At 41.1% G+C, this 25,683-nt stretch overlaps 1 protein-coding gene across 3 annotated transcripts in view; it reads left to right on the plus strand.

Annotated features, from left to right (window-relative positions):
- Nucleotides 1-25,683, plus strand: part of phkb (phosphorylase kinase, beta) — a 146,252-nt gene that overhangs the window by 39,348 nt on the left and 81,221 nt on the right. For all 3 annotated transcript variants that reach the window (XM_030077121.1, XM_030077130.1, XM_030077138.1), the window contains 5 exons: nt 1,604-1,719; nt 6,457-6,520; nt 9,565-9,660; nt 14,860-15,057; nt 23,041-23,098. In XM_030077121.1, coding sequence (XP_029932981.1) covers nt 1,604-1,719; nt 6,457-6,520; nt 9,565-9,660; nt 14,860-15,057; nt 23,041-23,098 — 532 coding nt within the window. The remainder of the gene's footprint in view (nt 1-1,603; nt 1,720-6,456; nt 6,521-9,564; nt 9,661-14,859; nt 15,058-23,040; nt 23,099-25,683) is intronic.

Here is a 25,683-nt window from a genome sequence, read left to right on the forward strand (position 1 = left end):
TGGTTTTCCTGAGTTGCAACAGATTTTGCTGCTGAGAGGGAGATATGAATGATATTGACCTGCTGCACAATGCCGCTTTCAATCTGCTGCAGCATGAAATTGGTGTCTCATTAGTCTGTGTGTCTATCTGTGCTTTTTTGTGTTGTTTCAGGTACATGTATTTTTTCCCACATTTGAGCATGTCCGGCTGAAAATGTGCCCGTCTGTGATCAAATGTGTGAAAAACAGCCCAAAATGAACCGAGTGGGCAGCACGTTAACTATGGCAAGGAGACAGAGAGGCTCGTTTGGCCGGTGGGCAGTAACATTCATTAAGATACCATTAAGATACTATAAAGCTCGGCTCGTTAATCACTACACTCATAAAACCCCCAATAAGAGACCCAGTACATTTCTGTGTCTTTTTTAAAACTGCTCTGCTTTGCCTCCTCCTGCCTACACTGGCCTATTTAAACACCACACAGGTTTCTTTCACTCTTCTCTCTCTCTCTCTCTCTCTCTCTCTTCTGCTTTGTCATTTCAGATTAAATCTCCTATCAGTCACACCCACATGAGCGTGCTGCTGCTACTTTCAGGTCTTTTTAATGATTCAGGGCCTCTAAGTCATTGCACATTTTATGTCTCTGCCTTTTGCTTTTTCCTAGATAGACCTATTGATTTTGACGTCTCCCTCGCTCTCTCTCTCTCTATCTCTCTTGCCCTCTCTCTTATTTTCTTTCTTTCTCTATCTCTCTCTCCCTCTCTCTCCCTCTCTCTGTCTTTCACAGACATACACACACAGTGTCTCCTCCTCACATCGCCCGTGTGGGCCAGATGATAGATGTGAGAGAGACTCTGCTAATTACAACCTTAAAATCACGAGTCCGCCATTTTGGTAATGCGCTCGAAATGAAGGACGCAACTGATGAGTTTTCGGAGTCTGGAATGAAAGGGCGACGCACCGATAATTAAAACTCAGCCATTAATGGATACTATGCTCTGTGTCGCCGTTCAGTGTTATGACATGGGCAGTTGATAAAGCAATGAAGCTATTGATAATATCCGACACACTCCGCTACTTAATTATACTGAGTCCATGGCTGCAGGGTCGGCTTGACCTTCAGCCCAGATTAGCAATGAGCTTCCTTGCTCACTTCACTAACCTGCAAAACTTCAATCTACCAAACTGTTCAGCTGATATTTTACGGAAGTAGAGCTAAAATTACCAGAGTGAAAGTTTGTCTAACTAAAAGAAAAGCAAGTGTGATGTAAAATCCAGTGAGAGTGAAACTTAGGTAGTTTGTGTTTAGAAAAGAAAACAGTGTTTTATGTGGTCTTTTCCATGTAATTCAAAAAGGACAGCAGCACACAGGTAAAACTAGACTGTGGAAAAATGACGGACTTACTGACTGTTCATTGGGAATGGAAACACAGTTTAGCAGTTGTCACTGCTTTACTTTCTGGTTGTAACTCTATTCTCTGGAATGAATGGACTTTCAGGTGGAGTCAAGTAAAACTCAAATTAGCACATAAAAAGTTACTCAATTACAAAAACTGGAATGTGTGTGTGTGTGTGTGTGTGTGTGTGTGTGTGTGTGTGTGTGTGTGTGTGTGTGTGTGTGCAGGTTTCATTCATCCAGAACCTGGTCTTTTGTGTGGAGCGAGCCTACCGGGTTCCCGACTTTGGCATGTGGGAGCGAGGCAGCAAGTACAACAATGGCAGCACCGAGCTGCACTCCAGGTCTGCAACACACACACACACACACACACACACATACACACAAATACACAAAAAAGTGTTGAAATTAATCAACTCCGTACTGTGTAGTTTTGTTGGCAGATACTGATTTTTTTGGAGTCAAGCTGCCTATAATTAAATTTTAATTTGGTTAAGCTTAGGTATTAAGTTAGGCAGAGGTTAGAGTTGGTTAAGGTTAGGCAAGAGTTTACTGTGGTTACAGTTAGGCTTAGGATCTGGATGGGACTTCCAGGATGTGAATACAACTAAGGGGGAAAAAGCACTCCACAAGATAACTTTAACATTATGCCTGCCATGGACTCTGACATTTATGCACTGGCTAAGTTCAAAGTCCATCTCCTGATGAAAATGAATGCTTAGAGAGTTATTTTGAATAGTCAGGATGGTGTGTGTGGGTTTTGTGTATTCATGATGTATAAACAACATAGAGTAAAGCTGATCGCCCCATAAAAAATATTGAAGGAAGCATCACTTTGACACCAGTAATGAAATCAAGGCACCAAAACCAGTGCCAAGAATTTTCAAATGATACTCTGTGATGCCCTCATGACAAGTACTCAGTGTTTCCCATTTTGTCTTGTCACTAAAACATCTAGATCATGGGAGATTAAAGCAATCTCGATACGAGGTGCATTATTGAAATGTTTTAGGTGATTGGTTCTTCAGTGCACCTCGGGAGCATTTTGCACCTGGATTTTATGCCCTTTTGCACTTGATAATTGCAATCCCATCACTCAAGGGCGCATGTTAATGTCAGGAGGAAAAGGGTTTAAAATGCCCCATTGAATTTGACAAAAATGTGGCTTTAAAATCAGTTTAGATGAAAGATTTCCAATGACCAACCAGCATAATATCGATCAATTCTACATTACACGTGTAATCAGTCAAACTGCATCATATCCATCATGTCAGTGCGGGTGACACCTACTTGCGTGGACCCGCTTTCTAACACACACTCTTACACACATACACACACTACTTTATTTCCAGTTGACTTGGCAGTAAAAATTTGATTGGAACTTGCTCTCACTTTATTTCCTGTCTGCCTCGCAGTGAAAGTCAGTGCGAGCCTGTTATTCTATCACTTTATGTCCCTGCTCTCTGGGTACGGATGGCATTTACAAGAAATCATCATTTCAACACTCCAACGATTTGATTCCCTCACTCTGAACTGACAGATGCACCGTGTTCCCTCCTGCTGTATTTCTTGATTTAACTGCCTCCAAGACTTCAAAATCCTGCACACAGTGTCAAACCATGTCACAGTTTTTGACGCCGCTGCATGTACAGTATGTTATTCTTGTCTTTATAGTAGGTAACATGTCAGACTTAGTTTGTAATATCAAGCACAAGGCTTCTGTAATACAGTTCTTGAGCGGCTTTTAATGAATAGATTTCACAAAGGCTGATTCCTAATGATATATTCAGTCATTTTAGAAAAAATCAGTGGCATAGACTTATTTAATTTGTCACAGCTAATTACGTAATACTGTTGGCTGCTTTGAACCTGTGGGTATCAGAAAACATACCCTAAAGATTTTAGAAACTCAGTACATTTCCTACAAATGGCTAAATTAGATGTCATCAAAAATAAAATTTTATTAGCAGTTTTGGCAAATTTGAAGCCAACTCTTACCATTGCTGAAAACATCTTCAGTGTTCATTCCAATTTTATTGCTCGCTTAAACTGATTCCCTCATTGAAACATTTTGTTCCTCTTCAGTCTTCCTTCGTTTTGGCTGTTTGCTTGGTTGTTTAAGCTTTTTTGGCAATAAAAGAACCGGTAATTTCTAACTGGATGTTGACTGTCTTCCTGCCATAACACTGTAAGCTCAGTTGCTTCAGACTGCACACAGGAGAGGTCAGCTGCCCTGCTCTGATTTGTTCTTTAACTTTGGAAGAATGGATTGTTTTTTTTTTTATATAAATTGTACATTTACGTCACAGATACCTTTTGGTACATAATGGGAATTTGACTACATACCATAAAAATGTGTTGAAAAAAACCTGTTTACAGTGTGGACCGGTGCAGAATCGCTACCAAATGATCTCTATATTGGGAGAATGTAATGGATTGCTGGTCTGTAGTATTAACTGCTGTGACGGCAGGGATGTTGTGGGACCAAAGTATTTTTACACCGCCATTGTCCTCAGCCAGCCTGCTCAGATTGCAGCGAGTTGTTGTTATGTGGTCCTAACTGATTTATCATCCAAGGTCGAATGGGCCTGGCTCTCCTTTCTCTGTCTCGATAAAGATCCTCAATTTCTGCCATTCCTTATCTCCGGAAAGCATGATTTTTTTCTCCAACAAACCAAGGCTATTGGCAGCAGCTTGCCAAGATATCCACAAGAACAGATAACAAACTCAATGTAGTGAAGAGGCTCCACGCCTGGCAAATGTTTCATTTTTTCTCCCCTCTTGATGTAGATTGTTTCAATTAGCGATTCAGCATTATACGTGTAGTTGGAATTACATAATACCCATTAACATGCAGCATGCAAATGTGAAGCTGTCATAGGGGCAGATTCAAAATGTTTCCATGTAAACAAGATTTGTGTAAATGATCTAAATGAGCAGTCATCTCCAGTCCCAGAGTGCCAGTGGGCAGAAAAGGCTTCCTGGAAATGAATGGGAAAGGATGTGTTCATTTAGGCAGAGTATTAATTTGTTCATATCAAACCAAATGATTCATTTTATTTGCCTCTGCTTCGTGCTTTTCTATCTCGTCCGGGCAAACGACTCAGCTGAAGCCGTCTGTTTTATTTAAAGAAGCATATCTAATCATGTTAGGGCTGGGATTTCATGAAATATCTGAACTTGTGATGTGTGAAATGCCCTTTATTTTTTGTCAGAACAGATAGCAAGGATGTTATTATAAATGTAAAACTACTAATAAGCACATAACACTGTTATCAGAGAGTGTATTTAATGTGATACTTCAGGATTAGCCAAAAAACTGAGATTAAACAACTCATCCTGCTTACTCTTGTTGTCTGCACACAGTGCAGGTTTTGTTTTGGCAGCAATAGTTTAGTATCTCATGGATACGAGGACATTTGTGACTGAAATATTAAGCTGAAAATAAAGACATAAACCAAATATGATCTTAACCAGGATATGAGCTTGTGTTTTGGCTGTAAACACTGAAACCATAAGGACAACAAAATCCTGTTGTTCGGTGTCAGCTGTGGACTAACAAAGTCCGCAGCAACTGTTTCATCATGCACGCGTTTCTCCGCTACTGTTGGCTGAATACTATTGCGTCATGCTGTTGTTTGCCTCCTGCTTCCTAATTTCCTTTTTTTTTTTTTTTGTCCACTTCCTGGTTCCCCCCGAGCAACATGTCTCCTCCTCTCTGTGTGAGGTGCTGACAGCCTCTCAGCAGCTTCTCAGAAAATCAATCACCTCTCTCAAAGCCCACATGTAGCCGTACCTACTGACCATTGCTGGTCATTTTAGTAGACAGAGAGTACACACACATATATACGTGTGTGTGTGTGTGTGTGTGTGTGTGTGTGTGTGTGTGTGTGCGTCAGTATGTGTGTGAGCTGAGTTCTCTCTGAGACTGACTTATCCAACCATCCTCTATTTTAAGCATTGATTCAAGTCTTCGCTAATGGTATTGAACACGTTTTGATATGTCAGCGGATCTCTTGGCAATTCTGGCCAAGTTTTTTTTTTTTTTTTTTTTTCGGATTTTTTTTTTCTTCAGGCAGAACTTGGCAAGCTAGAAAAGGAAACAAAATGACAGTGAAATTGATTCACATTTTGTCTGCATTGCAATCACAGTGGCCAGTCAGTGTGAAATTCACTATGAGGTTTTTAAAGAGATCCATTATCTACAGTAAGCCACAATCCAAGGAGCCTTCAGCTTTATTGAATAGTTACAGATAGCTGTTTTGCGATTCAGATCTTTGACTCTGAAAATCCATGCTTTATTTCCCTCATAATGCTTCTGCCAAACATAAGGCAGATGTCGATTCATACTGACGCCTTCATTCCAGTGATAGATTTTATTGCCTCTTCTGTGTCATGAAACATACATCCATGCACAGGATATATGTTTGTGTAATCTACACCTCTTCAGGGTCTGAAACTAACTTTTTACTGCTTCCTGTTCTAAGATTTTTTTGTGTCCCCACAAAGGAATGCGTGACTTTTTGCCGGCATGTCATTGGTAATCAGCATAGAGCGTTATTTTCTTGTTGGGCTCCAGTTGCAACGCTTGCCGTTAGCATCAAACTGACCTGTGATAAAAACTGTCTTTTTTTTTTTTTTTTTCAACCTCACTATGTTCTCCTTGGATATTATGAGATTACTTCCTCTTTTCAACAGCTGTTTTTTTTTTTTTTTTACCCCCATAATGTGTCACCTTATTGTTTTGGACAGCTGTCTAATGTTAGATAATTTTGCCAATAATAATCACTGTAACATATAAGATAACATTATGCTTTCACTCGATTCCACTGCAGCACAAGTTTCGAATGACAATGAAAGCACACTGCAGACCTGTGCAATCAGAGCTACCTAATGAAAGTGAGGATTTCCGGGAGCTGACATCTTGTATAGTCAACTTGATTTCTACAAGAACCAACATATGTCTAATAAACTGATTTCTTTAACACGACTCATTTTCTGACAGGTGCTAGTTTCCACAGCCCCGCTTCTTTCAGCCGTGGCTTACATTGCACTAACACTTGGTGTTTCTTCTTTTGCAGCTCTGTGGGACTAGCTAAAGCAGCTCTCGAGGCCATCAATGGATTCAACCTGTTTGGAAACCAGGTAACTTATTTGAAAAAAACCAACAACAACGAAAATGCTCTGTCCTGCACCATCCCTCCTCCTCATACAACTCCCGTTCAGTCTGACAGTATCACATGGATAAATATCCCATCACAGTTCGCCAGGCCTGGCCTCTAATTCAAATCTGCAGACGCCCATTACAGCCTCATACATCACTAAGATAGTGTGCTTGAGGATTGCGGTGTCGCCATCCTCCTTGAAGAACGGCTGGCTTCGATAGCTGGATTCATGGGAAACTGTGTCTGTTTGAAACGACTACACATCATTGGTCGTTGTTAGTGCTGCCGTCATTGTTATAGCTGGGCTGTTTTTCTCCAGGTGGAGAGAAGCTGGAGTTTGGTGGGGTGTTCGTGTTGTGCTCAGCAAAGTGTTTGCATCCTTGCAGACTTTGATCGATGGCCGGAGTTGATGTTTGTTCCCGGCTTCCCACGACTCTCCTGCTCTGCTCTGCAGTGTCCATTGGATGTGTTTGTTTCACTGCCTGTGTGCAGAAGAGTCAGGAGAAGAGGAACATCCATTACACCTGTTAATGGATTCGAAAACAGAAGCCTTTACCATAGCAAGCCTCATATTATTATCTGTCCTTGCTGTTTCTTCTTCATTTAGGCAGAACGCAGGCAATCTAATGCCCCAGAACGTGTTTTCGTTTTTTTCTGGTCATGATATGAGGCTGTTATAGCGAAAAGAACTTGAGTGTGTATTAAAGGCACTGTTTGTTTCTCCTATGATTGGTGGTGAAATGAGGGGTTTAACTGTGCCTGCGAATGGATTTTGTCATTGAGCTGAGCTTGTTGAAAGAATCAATTTATAGAGGAGGAGGAGGAGGCTGCTTTATGATCCATGATGTCTGGGGCTTTTCTTTGTGTGTGCGTGCTTGTGTGTGTGTGTGTGTGTGTGTGTGTGTGTGTGTGTGTGTGTGTGTGTGTGTGCGTGCGCATGTGTGCACTTCACTACATCCCGTGTCCCTCTGTGAAAATGGAAGTGCTACAAGCCATCCAGTTGCTTATTGATGATCTCTATCTATCTTGATTTCCCAGCTGACTCTCATCCTCCCCACATCAAATCTGTCTGCCTCTACCACTACAGCACATTTTCAACCCGCCTATCACATTTTACACCGCATGGTTAGAAGTATGTATGTGTGTGCATGTGTTAGATTTACCTCAGCCTGTGTTTACCTCGCAGAAATGTGTGCTCAGAGATGGACAATCTCATCCCAGCAGGCTTTGCGTCCTATCTCACGACTGTCACCTAAACCTCACCAGTCCAGTTCAGTGGAGGGGAAAATCCACCCAACACAAATCAACAACCTTTTTTATGTATGGAATAGAGTTAAACCACCTGCTTATGCCAGTATAAGTCTTCATAAGTGAAATTTGTCATACACATCACTGAAAGCAGTATCGGGCTGATGTAAGTTTCATAATGACAGGGTTTTGCAGTAGTGTTTTGAACACTCAGCTGTGTGGGGAGCACCGGTCAGAAAGTTGAAAAGAAATTAAATCTACTGGACTGATTGACAACCTCAATATCAGATATATTCTGCTCATTTTCTTATATGGCAGAAAAAAATTCTGCAGCACAAGTTGATTGTTCCCCCACTCAGTGAAACTGGAGGGGGTCGGATTATGAATTGGTGTGTGTCCGTTCATCCATCTGTCTCACAGTGGCACTCACTCTGAGTGTTTTGGTACTCCTCATTCTGCGAGGTTATGCGTTTAATAAATGAAAGCACATCTTGGAAACTGCACAATGTAGTCAACTGTCCACCAGTTATCCAACAGAGACAAGACACATGATTGAGGCACAAACTGTAAAAGTCGCATGCCTCCTCCAATAACTGACTTTCAAAATAAAGCTCTAAACCGTAGGAAGTAAGAAAAACTACAAAGTAAACACATTCAATGTAGAAATAAATGAATAAACAAATAATGTAAATTATTTTAAGTAATAATAAAAATCCTCTTTCATGTGCCTTTATTATAAGACAGGACAAATCTTACTGCCAAGGAAAAAATGGATCAATGAATGTTTTTCTAAAAAAAAAAAAAAAAAAAGAAAAAAGAAAAGAAAAAAGTGAACTTTTGTTTGTATTGGTAGGATAACACATTTCCCGGGCAGAGTGACATTTTTCTTGTTCTTTCTGTCATTCAGCAGCTGTAAAGGTTTTTCCCTGCTAGAGCCTCTCCACTGACTTGTCACAAATGCTCACATTGGCGGCCCACAATCCACTGCAATATGCAAATGGCTACAGGAAAGCTTGCTGATTTGACTAAAAGCCTCGGCCAGACTTGTTTTGGGGGGAAAAATGGACTCTGGTGGTATTCATACATAATGCATCGGACTTACATTAGAAATTGCTCAGCAGGTTGAGGGGGAGACTCGGCAGGTCTTATGTAAGCTCTGCTGATGCTTGGACTTGGAACAGAGATACAAGCTCTTACGAACCAGAAAAGGTTTGATTGGGTCCGTCAGCTAGTAGAAGCGTGAAGCTGCCCCTCTGCCCGAGCTCTGAGTGGATGGAGAGGCTGCACACTAGTAGCAGCTTTTTTTTTTCCTACTAACGTGGAGGATTTTGAAGTGATAGAGTGACTCCCTCCTCACTGTTGTTCAAGTACTCCCACACTGTACTTCAAAAAATAACACAAGCTCTTTGTTCGCAGCCCAAAAATATCAGTCCAGTTGGACGATAACGGTGTATGAGTTGTGTAAGAGTTGAGTTGTCGTCGCTGTCGATGGTGTTTTGATCTGTGGAGGCGTGAGGTGTAATGTCGGGGGTGTTTGAAAATGTTCCTTTTGTCGTTTTATTTGCATGACTTTTTAGTGTCTTTTCTGATTGCTGATGGAGCTTGTGCTGTGTGTGTCTGTGTGTGTGTTTGTGTGTGTGTGTGTGTGTGTGTGTGTGTGTGTGTATGTCTGTGTGTGTGTTTTGTAGATAGAAAGCACAAAGCATGGGTCACTTTATATTGCATGTGTTTGTATGCCTGATGAAAAGTTGTGCTATGTGTGTTTTTGCTCTGCAGGGCTGCTCCTGGTCAGTGATTTTTGTGGATTTGGACGCCCACAACAGGAACAGACAGACCCTCTGTTCCCTGCTGCCCCGAGAGTCCCGCTCCCATGTAAGTCTGTCTGTGTGGCTGTCTGTCTGACTGGTTGACTGTCATTCAAGCAATCAAAGAAACCAGATCATCTGGAAATTGTAGATACCAGGCTGTAACCACAAAACCTCAGCACGGGCTGTAGCCGTCAAGAATATTTTGTTTTGTTTGTTTGTTTTTGTTTGTGGTTTGAGCATTGCCACAGGCGAAGGGTGGTGGTCATGCAGGATAATGGTATATTATTCTTTCATTCACATGCATTTCAATCAACTCTGGCCAGGGACAGCAGATGAAAACTAGCCTAACTCTAGACTCAATCACTTATAGTTTAACTGCTGATTAGTGTGTATTGTCCCTGAAAAATAGATAAATAAATAAACAAATTTGTTATTCTATGCTGGTCTGCACATTGATTGAAAAATCAGTGAAAATATCTATATCAGATATCAGTAAATATAAATCGAAATGCCTGACAATGTTATATAAAGTGCATTTTCAGCAACAAAGGTCTTAACACACTTCACACTAAAAGGAAACAGAACTGATATCCAATTAAAGAATAAACATATGCATAAAAAATACAAGAACATGAATGTAAATTTGGGCAGGATATCAAGATATAGAGGATAACAGTAAAACAAAAAGGAAAGGAGAGTAACAGCTCATAGTTTTGCATCACTATATCACAATGGTTGATTGCTGTTTTTGGACAAGCAGGAGGATTAACAAAAGGCTTTAGTCACATGAAAAAAGGTGTATTTTTAGCCTCGATTTAAAGGAGGTGACAGACTCAACCTCTCTTATATGTGTGGGGGGCGTTGATGAGACACTACGTTCGTTTTACTTTCCAAAAAAAAAAAAAAAAAAAACTTCCCAAACTTTTTCCAGGAACAAGGCAAAATTTTTTTATTTTGACAGCTCTTGTTCTTTGGCTGACACAGACACAGGAATTCATTTATGCTGCCTCTTCCTGTGTGATCAGAGGATGGCACGTCTCAGATTCACCCTAAATGAAAAAGACATGAACCGGAGTACATCAGCTGTCTAGTATTTGCCTCTGAATCAGACATATTTCCTACTAATGCAGGTAAAACCTCTTTTTTTAAGTATGAGACAACATTCACATGCAAATTCTGCCTAGATTGTGAGCTGAACACCTGTAGATATCAATTCAGCTTGAAAAGCATCTATCTTTACATTTTGGAAGTGAAACTCTTATATAGATATGATACTACAGACATGATCAAGTTAGTTTTCAAGTCAGAGAAACAGCTGTCCTCATAATTTATAACAATCAAAACCTGAAATAGAAGCCAACGTCAGAAACGGAAAAGTGTAATTACTCCTCTACTTGCAAAAATCCATATGGCATCTATCAAACAAACCACGCACTCATGTCAGCATGTCAGAGGATATCTATAATTAAAGACCACATTTCCTCGGTGATGTAGTCATTACACTCCTCTTAACCGCAGTGCTGATTGTCCAGTGTTGACAGAAAGTTGAGAAAGTGCGACGTGGCTGCTGGTATGTAGGGAGGTGGAGGTGAAGAAAGGCAGGAAGGAGTGATTGAGGGATGGCGACAAAATGAAAAGTGAGGGGAAGGGAACCGGGTACCAATGAGCAGACGTGTAAATGATCACTTCTCTCTCTGTGCTGAATGCACATGTGCCAACCAGAATAGCCATCATCAACTTGCGAGGAAATGAGTGTAATTAGGTGAATGGAGTGCCCATATAGCCATATGGGAATGACATGAAAGCAGCAGGAGGGAAGGAGAGACGGAAGGGTTGTCGGCCAGCATCATCATGAAGACTGCAGTTTCACACTACTTATTAGTTCACTTCAGTCGGGCTCAGTTTAGATCTTTATTGTCTGCAAAGAAACTATATGGAGAGCCTACAGAGGGCTAATTACTAGAAAGTATGATGACTGATCAAACTGCTGTGACAAAGTAAAAAAAAAAAAGTCAAAACTGAAGCAAATTAGATAAATGTATTGCACATTGAAAAAAGGAAAATTGGTATCTATCACACTTTTATTCCATACTTTTGGGATAAGGGTTAAATTTTATATATGTTCAACCTTTTGTACAAATGTGTCCAGTTTCATCTTTGCTCTCAGAGGGCATAAATGAACAGAAAGAGAGCTGCTGGAATAGAAAGCAGCCTGGATCCTGACAGTCAAGGCTTTCTGCTACACACACAGCAGAGAATATGGAAGAAGAAGGTCTGATCAGGCCTATTAAGACCCGCTCACTCTATTCTCATTGGTCTTTTGGGTTATCTATCTGAATGTGGACAGGAAAATGCAACATAGGGTGCCATAGCGAACAACATCTTTCACTAAAGACCAGGCACCTTACTTTTCACTTATAGAGGTCACACAACTGTTTTCGAAAGTTGTTGAACATCAGTACATCTTTGTTCATTAGTAAATCGGGCAGCTGTGACCAAAAGGTTGCCAGTCTGTTCTCCAGACCAGCAGGTAAATGTGGGTGGGTGGGAATGAATTAACAGCACCTTGAGCAACCCACCTAATCCACAGTTGCTCCAGTGGAGCTGCTCAATGGCCAGCAATGTAGACTGTGGTTCAACTGGGCAGCTTCCAGGTGTGAATGTGTGTAACTGAATCCCCTTTCACACATGTACCACACGCCACAAGTTATACCAGCGCCAGCTGGAGGGGCAGTATATATGAATACAAATATCTGCATCAGATGCTCCACACAACCTTGCAGCTCCCTAGTACCAGAGCGCAAAATGTGCAGCTGAGTCCATGTGTGAACGGAGCAGGTATAAGTCGGGAGCAGGCAAAGCAAGTGAGTGGGCATGTGTCCTACCTCCAGGACACTCTGCATTTTGGTAAAGTTGGAAATATATTCATAGATTCTAACTTACCGATCAATAATTTAATGATTTTCATCAAAATAAGCCGTCGTCCAAGCTGGACAACTAACACTAACACTAACACTGGTCTCTATGTACAGTCAGCTGTGAGTGCACAGGGACCATCTAATGAGTGCATTCAATCAATCAATCAATCAATCTTTATTTATATAGCGTCAAATCACAACAGAAGTTCCGAGATCAGAAGTTTGTTCCACAAACGTGGAGCCTGGTGTACTGAAAACATACAACATAAATACTCATAACGCATTGTGCAAGGTCATGAGAATCAGAAATCAGAAGCAGGGATATGCAGCAGGGTATTGCTGAAAGAAAGTAAAAAAAAGTATGCACCCTGAATAAATAAATAAAAGATTAAAAAAAATAGGCCTAATAATTATCTAAATTCTCTTAAATGTGTGCATTGGTGTTGAATTTGATACTTGATGATTTCTCCAACTCTTTTCAAAAGATTGACTAAATGTATTCACAGATTGATTATTTTTCACCTTCATCCTTTGTGCTTTTTCTGGAGAAGAGGAAAACCAATAATCCTCACCAGAAAGGAAACTCTGCAAGTCTCAAGGAAACAACATCCTTAACTGGATGGTCAAAAAACATTTTTACTAATATTTTTTTGAATGTGTCATACCTGGTTTTGTCAGTTTGGATACATTTTGGTTGATTGCAATTTAGACAAGTGTTAAGTGTTGTGTAACAATAGTTATCACAAAATCATCACCATACGATTACACCAAAAGATGATAATTGGTAGTATTGCAATATCTGGTTGACAAAAGAGGTACCATGAGTGAATAATGGAGCTATTTACATTCTCAAGTGTGGCAACACAGCGCTTGATGCATTTTCGTGTTTGCTTTGGCTTTGCTGCATCAAATGTTTATGCTAAAACTAATATTGGTGGCAAAGTCTAAGTTCTGGTATCCTGAAAACACTAAATGGGGATTAAGGGAATGAGGTAGTGAGGTAGGGTGTGTGCTTGTGTGTGTGTGTGTGTGTTTAGTGAGGTGGATGTCTCATGGTTTATGCAGGTGATCCAGTGAAGCAATTCATTATGCATAAGCCTCAAACTAATATGCAGTGGAATACAAGGCTTTTTAAAAATCAGCTGAGACACTGTTGAAGGAGAGAGGGTGTCATTGCACTTTAAAAAAAATGTTAGCATCTAGACATCAGAGTCCAGACAGGAAATAGATTCTTTGATATTTTTTTTAGGAGTCACATTGTTTTAACTATTAATAGGGTTCGGGTTACATTAAACATTCATAGCTGTTTGCAGTGAGGCACAGGGCAAATAGTTCTCTTTTCTATTACTTAATAAAGGAAACCAAACCCAATTAGTTTATAAAATGAAAGTATTGAATGTTCATTCTTAATGGTTTGTCAAATGTAATGACAGTATTCACTCATAATGACTGGTCCAGTGGAGATTTTGTCAGAGAGTTTTGAGCTTTAAAGCAGGCTCTGCTAGTTAGCTGACCCAGCTGGGCTTCATAGCCAGAAGCCTTCGCTCTGAACCTGATCAAAAGCTTGTGTCTAAAAATCCAGTTTGATCCCTGAAGAACATGGACAGGTATCAGCTGCAGGATGTACAATTTAGATTCAGAACACACATGACTGACCCATGTTAGATCAGTGCATATTATTATTTTATGTTCTTAGCTCACCCATATCAAGTGGCTTGCATCCCTGTTGAATGATCTTTTCCAGTATTGGACTTAATTTCAGGTGTGTTCATGAAATAATTGAAGAGTTTGATTTCAACTCTGTATTTTGCAAAAAACACATTGTACATTTGAACTCAACAATACAAAATTCAACAATACTCTCAGTCCATGTTGTTCCATCTTGTGTCCAGTTCAACTTCCTCACCAGTCACGAAAAAAAATGTCTTGAATGATCACTTAAAAAAGGGCACATTTAAGGGGAAAAAAGATTAACAAGTGATTTAGTTTCATAATCGACCTTAAAATCTTGTTCTTAAATAATTTCCACAATTTTTCTTGATCCAAGCTTCATGTTCTTGATACTAATGATACTAATAATTGCTTTATTCTGCTTTGTTTCAACATGTTTATACCTGTGCCCACAAAAAATCCTGAAGCAAATGAAACTGCAAGTGGGATTATCTCATCACTAAGGCAGATTCTTGTTGGGAAAAAAAAAAGATTTTAAGACTGGGCATGAGACTAAATGTCTTGGTAGGATCAATATTTTTTGTAGTGATGTCATTTCTGGTACCTTTTCTGCTGAATGTGTAGTTACAAACAGGTCCTGTCACTTGTGTAATCCCTCCTGTTTCCTGCGGCAGAACACGGACGCGGCGTTGCTGCCTACCATCAGCTACCCAGCGTTTGCGGTGGACGATGATGCACTCTACAGCCAGACGCTGGACAAGATCGTCCGCAAGCTGCGGGGCAAGTACGGCTTCAAACGCTTCCTCCGTGATGGCTACCGCACCGCCAATGAAGACAAGAACCGCCGCTACTACAAACCTGCTGAGATGAAGGTGGGCACAAGTCAGACACACTTTATCTCTTCCTTCATTAACTTATATGTTTCATAGCTTGATTTTTATGCTGAAACTACAATGTTGACACTGTATAGCTTCCCATTTTCAGTCCCATCTGTTTTTAAACATGCACATCAATACATATGTAATTTCGATCATTACCACATTAATTTGGAGATGGTAGCGTAATTACCACAAATGAGCAAGGCCAACATCTAGATCATGGGCGACTTCTACACTGTGTTTTCCATTGCTGACCAGCAGCTGGGATTTGCTTTATGGCACAAAACAGGAAGGGGGCGCTGTTCTTCCAGAGCAAATAGAGATAAAGTTTTCAGATTTTCCGGCAGCTTTTGGCAGCTGGTGGAAGGAGTGAAGGGGTGATGGAAAAAAACACTTCCTACATGTTTATCCTCTTCAGGGAGGGGGAGAGGTGACAGAAAGCAATAGCACTAATGGGAAGTGTTGTGTTAATGTGGCCCTAGCACTAACAATAACACCAGTGTGCGACAGAGGCCGACAGACTCCACCATGCTGTCACTTGTTTACACTGAATATACCAAGCTATCACAAATAATTTGACAGTGACAGACTGATGTTTAAAAATACATGAAGCACCTTTAATGGCAAAAGAGTGTTAGATAGAGGCTTAAGTCTGTGCTGTACAGATTGTACACTATAATATAAGTCATTGTAAACAACAGCAATTTGCATCTCTTGAGGGAAAGACAAAGCAATTAAAACAGATGACTACGGGAAAAGTATGGAAATTAAATCTAACTTGAGGATCTGATAACATCATCCTGCTTGTATTCTTAAAAGACTGGGAAAATGCTTGAAATGATTAAGTACTATAGGACGTTTAAATGGCCTGATTTTTATTTAGGGAGAAGAACTATTGACATAAATGCGATAGTAATCTCATGAATACAGCAAACTCTCCATCTTATCTGCTTATCCTGTTAATGGCTTCATTCTTGCATGTTGTAGTGCTCCAGTTGTGTGCATCTGCGTATTTGTGTGAGGCGAAGGGAGAAGCAGCGCTCAGTCATTTGCAACACACTCATAGAAATGCCAGCATTTATGTAATCACTGCAGTTTTATAATTAACCTTCATTGCTAATGTGTTTCAAAAGGTTTCTTGATTTGACCTTATTTGCATGAGTAAGGCCGGTTATAAAACACACTCAACATGAAACGAACACTGAGCAAGAGCTTCCTATTATCTAAACATGACATTTCTGTCAGTTTACTGACATGGTAGGAAATCTAAATAGGGCTTTGACTGGGAAAGTTTTCTGCTGCTGGAGTTGGAGATGGGATACTGGTTTGAATTATTCAGCTTCAGCTCATTATTAAAGGGGACGATTAGACAAGACTTTTTGCAAAGTAGTAATTTGTCGTGCTGCTTGCTACATGGAAAAGTAATTAACACCAACACAGATAAACACTGTAAGACCTTTAACGGTGACAGTGCTTAAGGGAAAGTAAATGGATGATGACTCATATGCTTCAAAGATGTAGACCGGGTTGATGAGGGGTTTTGGATCACCTTGTTAAAAGTTATATGATCCCATATATATTATATTACCTCTGCTCCATTTTAAGCACTAAGCTTAATTCCAAAGGATAATGCTGTATATGCACCTTGTTTTTGTCTAAACGTGAGCGTAACATTTTCTAAAATTGTAATTAATCATCAATACTACTAAAACACATCTATATTTTTACATTTATTTAAAGATTTTCTGCTGCATAATTCACAAAAGAAAGCCCACATGATTTTTTTTTTATTTTTCAGCCATACACAGGAGACACAGCTCAGGTGTACAGCATCATCTATAGGTTGAAGGCCTTGTGGCCACCAGTGACCTGTTTTTGTAGTTTTTTAGGCCCTTTAGCAGGACTAGACAGAAATCTGCTTATGGCTTCCGCTGTTGTTATACTGCAGTGAAAAATGTTTTGAAACATCAAGCCATTTTTTAAGAACTGCTTTTGGCTATCCTCCACTTTTTGGTATTGTCAGAAACTTGGGAAAGGTGCAGCTTTGCTGTGGAAAACACAACAAAAAGGCACTGGATCTGAAAAGTGAGTCCTCGGTCGATGTATCGTAAGCCAGTCGTGGCACACAGGGAGCTCGTGTGGCAAGCACACCAACTCTCAACCAGTTGGAACGCTTTGAAATTAGCTTTCTCTAATCCTGTAGCTAATGCAACACAAAGACTCTAAGACTCAGTATTAGCAAACAGTATTTAATACCCCAGTTCCCTCAGGCTTCATCCTGCCTCTAGTCATACCAACCGGCAGACAGCTTTTCCCTGGAAGACACAGATGCCGGTTAAAGTTCAAAACTGAAGCTTCTCATCACTGCTCTGTTGCTTCTTCCCTACCCTCCCAGAAAACATTCACTGTATTACAACATTTAAAAATAAAAACAATCCAAGTGAAAAGAATCAAATTCTCATGTGAAAGGTGTTGATTGGTAATGTTTTGCTCAAGGAATACATCGCAGTCAGTTCAATCATGCTACTACTGATTCCCAATAAAGAGTAACAAAACAAATTACTTTTCCAGATTCAACAATAATATGATTTACCATTCAAAAAGTCCTAGTTTTTTCAAAAAGTACTAGTTTTTTTTTATCACTTTCTCTAAATTTTACAGTGGAGCTGAATTGCCCAAAATTATATTTTCCGGCTAGTTTTACACAGTTTTACTTTCCAATAAGCTGGCTTCAGTGAGAAAAGGTGAAAAAAAAAAAAAAAAGTTTGGATTCTTTGAGTGTGGAAGTTCCCAGCACCTTACGTTCAAAGATGCACCACGCAAAATTGCCAAGGGCTGATTGACCCTTTAGACTCAGCTGACTAACAAATGGGGAGTACAGACTCAGTGATTTGATTTATTCTTTTGTATTATTCCATGTTTTTTTGTCAGTTGAGACTTAAAAGTCCTCACTTCAAGCACTTCACAGAGAGTTTTCACCCATCAGTTTTGGAGGCAGAATGGAGATCTGTAACAAAGGAGAGACGAGTAATGAGGAATTTGTCAGGGTACTGAGTCGACAAACCCGACACAAAGCATCCACATACAAGCGAGGCACCATGGGAGCGTGTGGGAGTGTGTCACAGCGTGGCGAAAGGAAGACAGCTTCCCCGCAGACAGCAGCAACTGCGGTTGTCGTGGTCGGTGTCGAGGGAGAGAGAGGTTCGGCTGCAGGTCGGACGCATGCACTCGCCGCTTGTTTACCATTGGCAGAGAGCAGTAGCCTGTGTGATAGACATTTTTACCAATCAGCTGAGCTGCTCGAGCACAAAACTCCCGGGATCGCTGCCTGTTTACAGCCCCAACAGGCCGAAAGGCAGCATTCTCAGTGGATGACTGCACCTCTTTTTCCTTCTCTCTATGTCTCTCTCTCTCTCTCTCTCTTTTGCCTTGCCTGACTGTTCACCCTCTCTCCCTCCCTCTAAATAAACCTCTCCAACTCCCTGTACCTTTTTCTCACCCTTCTCATTTATTTTTCTCTTTTTGCTCTTCTCTCCCTCTCTCTCACCACCCACCAGACTCTTGTGCCTCTTATCTCGACTGAAACACACACCTCGGAGCCATGCATACCTGCACACACAGTAATCACTCCTGCACTGCCGCAGTGACCGCAGCAGACGTTAACCATTTGAAGAAAGTGTATTTGAGGGTTACAGATACAGTGTATAAGTAACTGCAGTGTATAGGTAGGGGTGGGCCTATATGTATGTGTCGTGTGTGTATGTGTGTGTGTGCGCGCCATCTCTAATCGCTGTCCTTTATTTCATTAGGATGTAATCTCTGTTATCTCCCATCACCATGGAGATTATCAAAAGAGATGAGAGACAAAGATAGCCAAGCCGTAATGACATTTATAATTAGAAGGGCTGAGATGCACACAAACACACACACAATCACACATGCACACACACGGGGTACTGATGGGTCTAGTAGAGGCTTTATGTTGTTTCGTCTGTTGTTGGCCTTGATTTTCATAGCCTTTCTAAATATGTGGTGACTAAGGCTGCGTTCACACAGGATCAGGCATTGCGGCACCGTGCTACAGGTCTGTGTGAAGGTGTGTGTGTGTGTCACTACACGGCCCGCCTGTCCGCTGTCTGCCCACTCGGTCTGTTTGCCGGCAACATGATTGGCCATCGCAGCCTGACATCGGGTTGCATTTTGGCAAAAGTTGATTCTGGCTCAAATTCTTTGCGGGCCACCGCTGCTTTTTTTTTTCCCACTAAAACACATTACCTCTATTTAAAATGAATGAAATTCCTTATTATTTTTGCTGCAATGCCCGATCCTGTCTGAATGTGACCCTTCTGTGTGTGTGTGTGTGTGTGTGTGTGTGTGTGTGTGAGTGAGTGAAAGAGAGTGAGAGTGAGAGAAGAGACGCTTAGAGGGGAATGCTGTCTGTTTTCAGTCATCAAATATGTCTTTGTCGACACTTTGGTGAGTAACATGAATACAGTCCAGGCTCATGTCTGCTCAGGTCTGGATTAAAGTCATGAAAGTGGCGATTTGTATAGCACACTGATCAAAACTCTGGACTCAAGATTATGGTAGTTATAGGATATAGTACCGTATTGACCCGAATAAAAGACGACCCTGATTTTAAGACGACCCCTCTTTTTCAAGACCCTTTTTTGGAAAAATACTTTTTATATGGACATTCTGCCAGGAGCGGACTTACCATTAGGCAAAACTAGGCGGTGGCCTAGGGCCCCAAGTTCCTGAGGGCCCCATAAAACTCCTCATACACTTATGGTTAATACAGTTATTACTTATTTGCGCACATTAATTATGTTTTTGATTAAAATACTTTTGCTAAAATGCCAGCAGAATGCTTATCGTATTATGTGTGTCTCGGGGCCCCTGTTTTGTGTGTTGTCCTCTCATCTCAGAGGGCCCCATGCCTGCCTTTGCCTTGGGTCCCAAATTTCTTAAATCCGCCACTGCATTCTGCAACACCAGCCCATGCTAGCTTTAAACTCAGTTCGGGGTATTTTGAGCTCTGTGGCAACTTCAAGTGCTTTTTGCTGCATCACAGCCCTCGTAACGGGCAGTCCCTCACTACGTTTCTCATTCACAAAATCGCACACCCTCCTGTCAGTCTCGTTGAATCGACCAGTTTTTGGACCACGAAAAGCCCTTCTCTGGCTGTGGGCATTTTTTTTTTTTTTTTTTTTAGCTCTTCTTTCTGAGACCGCCACCGTCTCACATTGCACTCAGAGCCAGGGTTAAGGGATGTTTATTTACCTTGAGAGTTTCGGAGGTAACTTCAGAAAGCGTCCAACTGACAGCCGGAGCGGCATGTCAGCTGGCTGCTACATTCAACCGGGTAATCGCGCTTCGCATTAAACGATTTTGCGGAGGCAGGAGGAAAGTTGCATGATTTACGTTGTATCCACGTTCGCGCGCTGCGTGCGTGACCGTTCATGTGCTCGTGCATGAACGCCCGTACCGTGCTGGAGCACACCCCTTCCAACCATGCCAGAGCGGGGGAAGTGTACACATTCAAGCATGGAACATATGCAAGTACAATACATGTGTATTTGCTTAGACCCCCAATATAAGACGAGGGCGTTTTTTCAGGGCATTTTCAATGGAAAAAATATCGTCTTATATTCAGATCAATACGGTATTTTATTTGTCATATTTAGAGAAAATATAACACACAAACTTTACGCCCCTTTTTGACTTTATGTTGGTTAAGTCAGTGAGTACATAAACATTCATATATATTCTTCAGTTAGAAATATTTACACATTTAAAATATTAAAATGACAGTTAATTCATAACTTTATTATTCTTATCACTCATGTAACACAGTGTTTGCACTTGCAATAATACAAATATTGCCACTGGCAAACTCATCTCAAGTAGGCTCATTCATTTATGACAAACAGGGGCCAGGACAGGACACCATACACCATGTAGAATCCGACTCATATATCACATATATAATATTGTCTCTGAGCATTTTATAACAGGAAGACATTGATTTTGAATTACTGGGGTAAAAAAAATCATCCCTAGACTTTTGACCAGACTGGCCCAATACAGGCTGCCAGACATTTCCTTATGTATATGAAAAATAGAATGTTAATAAAATATATATCTAAGTATAATTTGTTGGGTCTACACATTGTTCATTCACTCATTGTTCATTGTTCAGAAAAACAAAACTCTACATCATGCAGATATTTCAAACCTTTATAATTAAACAAGTTGTGTGGAAACTGGTAAAAGATAAATGAATTATTGCCAAATTTATTAGGCGAGATTTGTATCTGTAATAGGCAAGCTTTTGTCTGCAGCTGGTTTTTGACTGTTAATCTGTGCCGGGCATATCCCAACAACCTCTCATCAGCAAAATATATATGTCGGGGTAATTCTGAAAATATATCAGTGGTAGATCCTTTAAAGAATATATGTCCAAAGTATGATAAATCTGCTCACTTGTCTAGTTTCTTGTTCAAGTGATGTTGTATCTTCCAGTGGCTACAGCCATGTGAGCCATTATAGTTCTGCCCCGGTGGGACTGCATGTAGATCGCTGAGGAGTATGAAGTTTTTCTTACTTCATGCTAACAAAGACCAGATGAAAGCATAAGTAATGGTCGTTTCCCAGAATGAATTTACTGACTGACTGTCAGAATCAGAGGATGAGCTGTCATACATATTTGCAAACGTGTCATCTCTTTCTGACCAGCTCCATGTTGTCTTCTCTGGAAATTAGCAAGAGACACAAAGCAACCCAGTGGACAAGTCACACATCTTTCCGCCTTGTTATTTGAGACCTGTGTTCATCTGTGCATGTCGTGTGTGTGTGTGTGTGTGTGTGTGTGTGTGTGTGTGTGTGTGTGTGTGTGTGTGTGTGTGTGTGTGTGTGTGTGTGTGTGTGTGTGTGTTTGTGAGTGTGTTGATCCTCAAGTAAACATAAATATTCCTGGATTAAATTATTTGAATTAATTATTCATCACTTCTGTTTCACTTTACTTCCATCTCTATGTCTGACTTATTTCTCTTTCAGAGCCACATGATTTGGGATGCGTGTTTGCCTTTTTGTGTGTGTGTGTGTGTGTGTGTGTGTGTGTGTGTGTGTGTGTGTGTGTGTGGTGTGTGCGTGTGTGCGTGTGTTTGTGTGTACTCGTGTTTGGCAGGTGTTGAGATCCATAATAGGATTTCTGCTTGAATGAGATTCAGATAACAATCCATCAGTAATGGTGTTCACGTCAAATCAAGTGTTTGCACTGGAAAAGTCAGAAGCCATTGCTGCATGCTGAATGTCAACCAACCTGTCAGTCAGTCAATCAATCATTCAAGTCAACCTTTAGTCAGCCCTAATTAATAAACTCAAATTAGCAGCCACCAAATGTCAGCAGATCTGTTTACACTTTCTGTCGATTAAAGGATCTCAGATCAACAATTCATATTTGAAGTTCAGTTTACATCTTTACATTTCATCTACAGGTCAAACTCTCCAGGACTTGTATAGGAAACCTACATTCCAGACAAATGAAATAATAATAATAGTAACCCACTCAAATTTCATCATGTAACCAAATGACATTTTGATGTGAAATTAACCTACGACCTTCCTCTTTTTGTTGTGAATGTGATTGCCGAACAGAGACTCCCTAACTTGCAGTGGTCCAATGATCCAACTCTCCTCTCAGTGCGTTTTGTTAATTTGATATTAAGGCTGCATCATAAAATTGTTGACATGTCAGATCTTCACATACACCTGCTAAGACTAAACCTCTTTGGACCTGAACTACAGAAAATGACCCGTCAGATGTCTCGAATCTCATCACTGTGCTTTTCCATATTCAGTGCTGGTGAAGCTTGGCCATCTGCTGCTTTTAAAATTCTCTGTGTCCTTTTCCTCTTCTCAAAACACTTGGCTGGAAAAAGCACTAATTCCCCTTCTCTGTCTGTCTCTCTACAGCTTTTTGATGGAATCGAATGCGAGTTCCCCATATTTTTCATCTACATGATGATTGACGGTAAGCCTTGTTCTATCAATAGGCGCTGTTGCGATGCCATGTGCTGCTCAAGTGGGACATTGGCGAAATGGAGGATAGGAGAGAGGCTTGCAGCATTTGGCAGGAAATGACATTTTGCTGAGTGTACTACATGTTAGATGGCGCAAGGCTTTCTGAAACGATCGGGTGCGTGAGACTCATTTAAAAGTTTAAAGAAAGTTAATCCCAAAATGGAAATGATGTTTTCATCCCTTATGTCAGCGGAAACCACAGTGAGGTTCATGCCAGCAACAAACACACAGCAAGTTAGCCTGCTTAGATACCATCTACAGAGCTGTAGGAGTCAGTTGGACCATCTTTTGACAGCTGCAGAGTCCATCACATTCTTCCAAACTGCTTGTGCAACAGAATCCAAGTGTTTTGTAGCCAAATTTAACCTAATAGCAGACTCTAGAGACTTCTCTTCAGAGTCTGGAAAGGCTCTGTTGATCTTTTTGCCTTATTAAGCAGTTAACGAGGTGGCTGCGCCTGTGGCTACTGACGCTAGTTGGATATCACCTATTTGAAACCAATAAATCACAATCATGATTGACAGCATAGCAAGCTGGGACACAACAGCCATTCATTTAATTGGTAAGTGAGAGGGTTTGTGAATTCAAGCAGGAGAACTGATCGAAAATACAAAATTTGAGTGAATTCTGCTAAATAAATGGTGCCTATCCACTCTAAGTAGTGACAGCTCCTTGCTGTCCCACGCTGTCAGCATCAGCCAGGCTACAAATTGTACTGTTGTTCCAAAAGTCCAATATTTATCTCATTATCTGTTATATTTTCTTCACTTTCCATGCATACATCATGAAGTAGCAAGATGGTTATTGTATTGACTGAGAAGACAAGAATCAGTAGAACCAAGACTGTGTTGTATACTTGTACATCACACAATATGAAAGCAGCTTTTTCTTTTTCCTTTTTTTTCTTTCGTGTTAATCTATAGAGTAAGCAAAAGAATAATTTTTAGTTGGAGATTTTTTTTTCCTGTTCTTGCTTGACTGGTACTGGAGTAACTGCCATGTTTGTCAAAGTCTTGATCATTTGCACAGCTCTGGTAAAAAGTAGCTGGTAGAAAACACCAGGATCCCAGATTGCTCCATTGGTCTGCTGATGCACTGCTAGGTCGGCTGTGGCTGCTCTGTGGCTGTCTTTGTCCTGTGTATCTGTGTGTGTGTGTGTGTGTGTGTGTGTGTGTGTGTGTGTGTGTGTGTGTGTGTGTGTGTGTGTGTGTGTCTGCTACCTCGGTCGAGGCCTCCTGCTGCCTCTGTTGTCATATTGTCTTCTATTGTGTTTTCTTGCATCTGCTTTTGACAGTAATGTTTGTAATTTGCCCACTGGGTTGATGGCCTATTGCACACCTGTCTGGTCAGGAATGGGGTCTCCTCTCTCTGTGGTCCTTCTCAAGATTTCTTCCATTTTTCCCATTTCAGCTGATGTTATTTCTTGCCCGTTGTGAGGTTTAGTCATGTAGTGTCATGCTGTTTCTTGTAAACATGTGGGGATGTAAAGCCCTTTCAGACTGTAATGTAGTGTTCTGTATCGTATGAGAATATCTCTCCACCACATATAGAATATATGTTATGGGATTTACTGACATTCTAGCAGCTGACGTGAAAACTTCTTTAAGACACACCACGCCTACCGTGGCTTCCCCTGCGCCCTATAAATTGACCCAGCTGCGCAGGGATCAGCTGATTCTCTGATTTTCACTGCAGATCAGACGACGTGAGAACGAAAGACAGAGACGAAAGTTGTGAGAGAGGGAGACGAACGGTGGCTTTGTGCGACCCACATACCTTCAGGTAGAGAGCTGGTCTGTGTTAGACTCCTCTCAGGGTGAAAGTCGCCTTTGCTCCCTTACAGTTCTTGGAGGAAAGGAGTTGAGTTGGGGGTACTCAGCGTACAGTTGCTCTGAGGAAGCGACGAAGTCGCGGGTGCAGCCAGCGTCCTCTCTCATATCTCCTTTTTCCTTTTAGTGTGGGGAAGTTTCCATAGGAGGATTGTGCCGTACAGGTGTAGCTGGCCAGAGAAGCGACAAGTCGCGGGCACGGCCAGCACTTTCTTCCATGGTGGCTTTCTTGCCATAAAAAAAAAAAAAGAGAGGTTCCTCGTGTATTGTGTTGTCGTGTCGGCAGTGACACAACAGCGCCCATTTCTCCCCATCCCCTTTCCAGGTCGATTCTTGTGGGAAATCTAACTCACAGGGAAACAAAAATAAAGCTAACAAACTTAGCAAAACAAAGAGCCACAAACTTTCCGGGTCACGTGACGTCACCGCGATGAGCCGGTGTGTGTTTTTTGTTTGGGAGGGGAGCATGCATGGGCAGCACAAGAGGATCCTGCTGCATGTATGAGTTGCTTTTGCATGTCAGCTAGGCAAAGGGAAGCACGTTGCCGTTTCTTTCAGAAACAGGGCATAATACGGGAGACCCCTACTGTAGGCCTACAGACTACCAAGCGGTTCAAGCCTACAGCTGTAGAAACTGGGCAGGCTGGCATGGCTTCTGCTACAGGCCCCCTTACTGCGCGGACAGTGGGGGGGGTGCGGTCTGTGT

This window comes from Myripristis murdjan, chromosome 3 (genome assembly GCF_902150065.1).
Source record: "Myripristis murdjan chromosome 3, fMyrMur1.1, whole genome shotgun sequence".
NCBI classification, from domain to species: domain Eukaryota; kingdom Metazoa; phylum Chordata; class Actinopteri; order Holocentriformes; family Holocentridae; genus Myripristis; species Myripristis murdjan.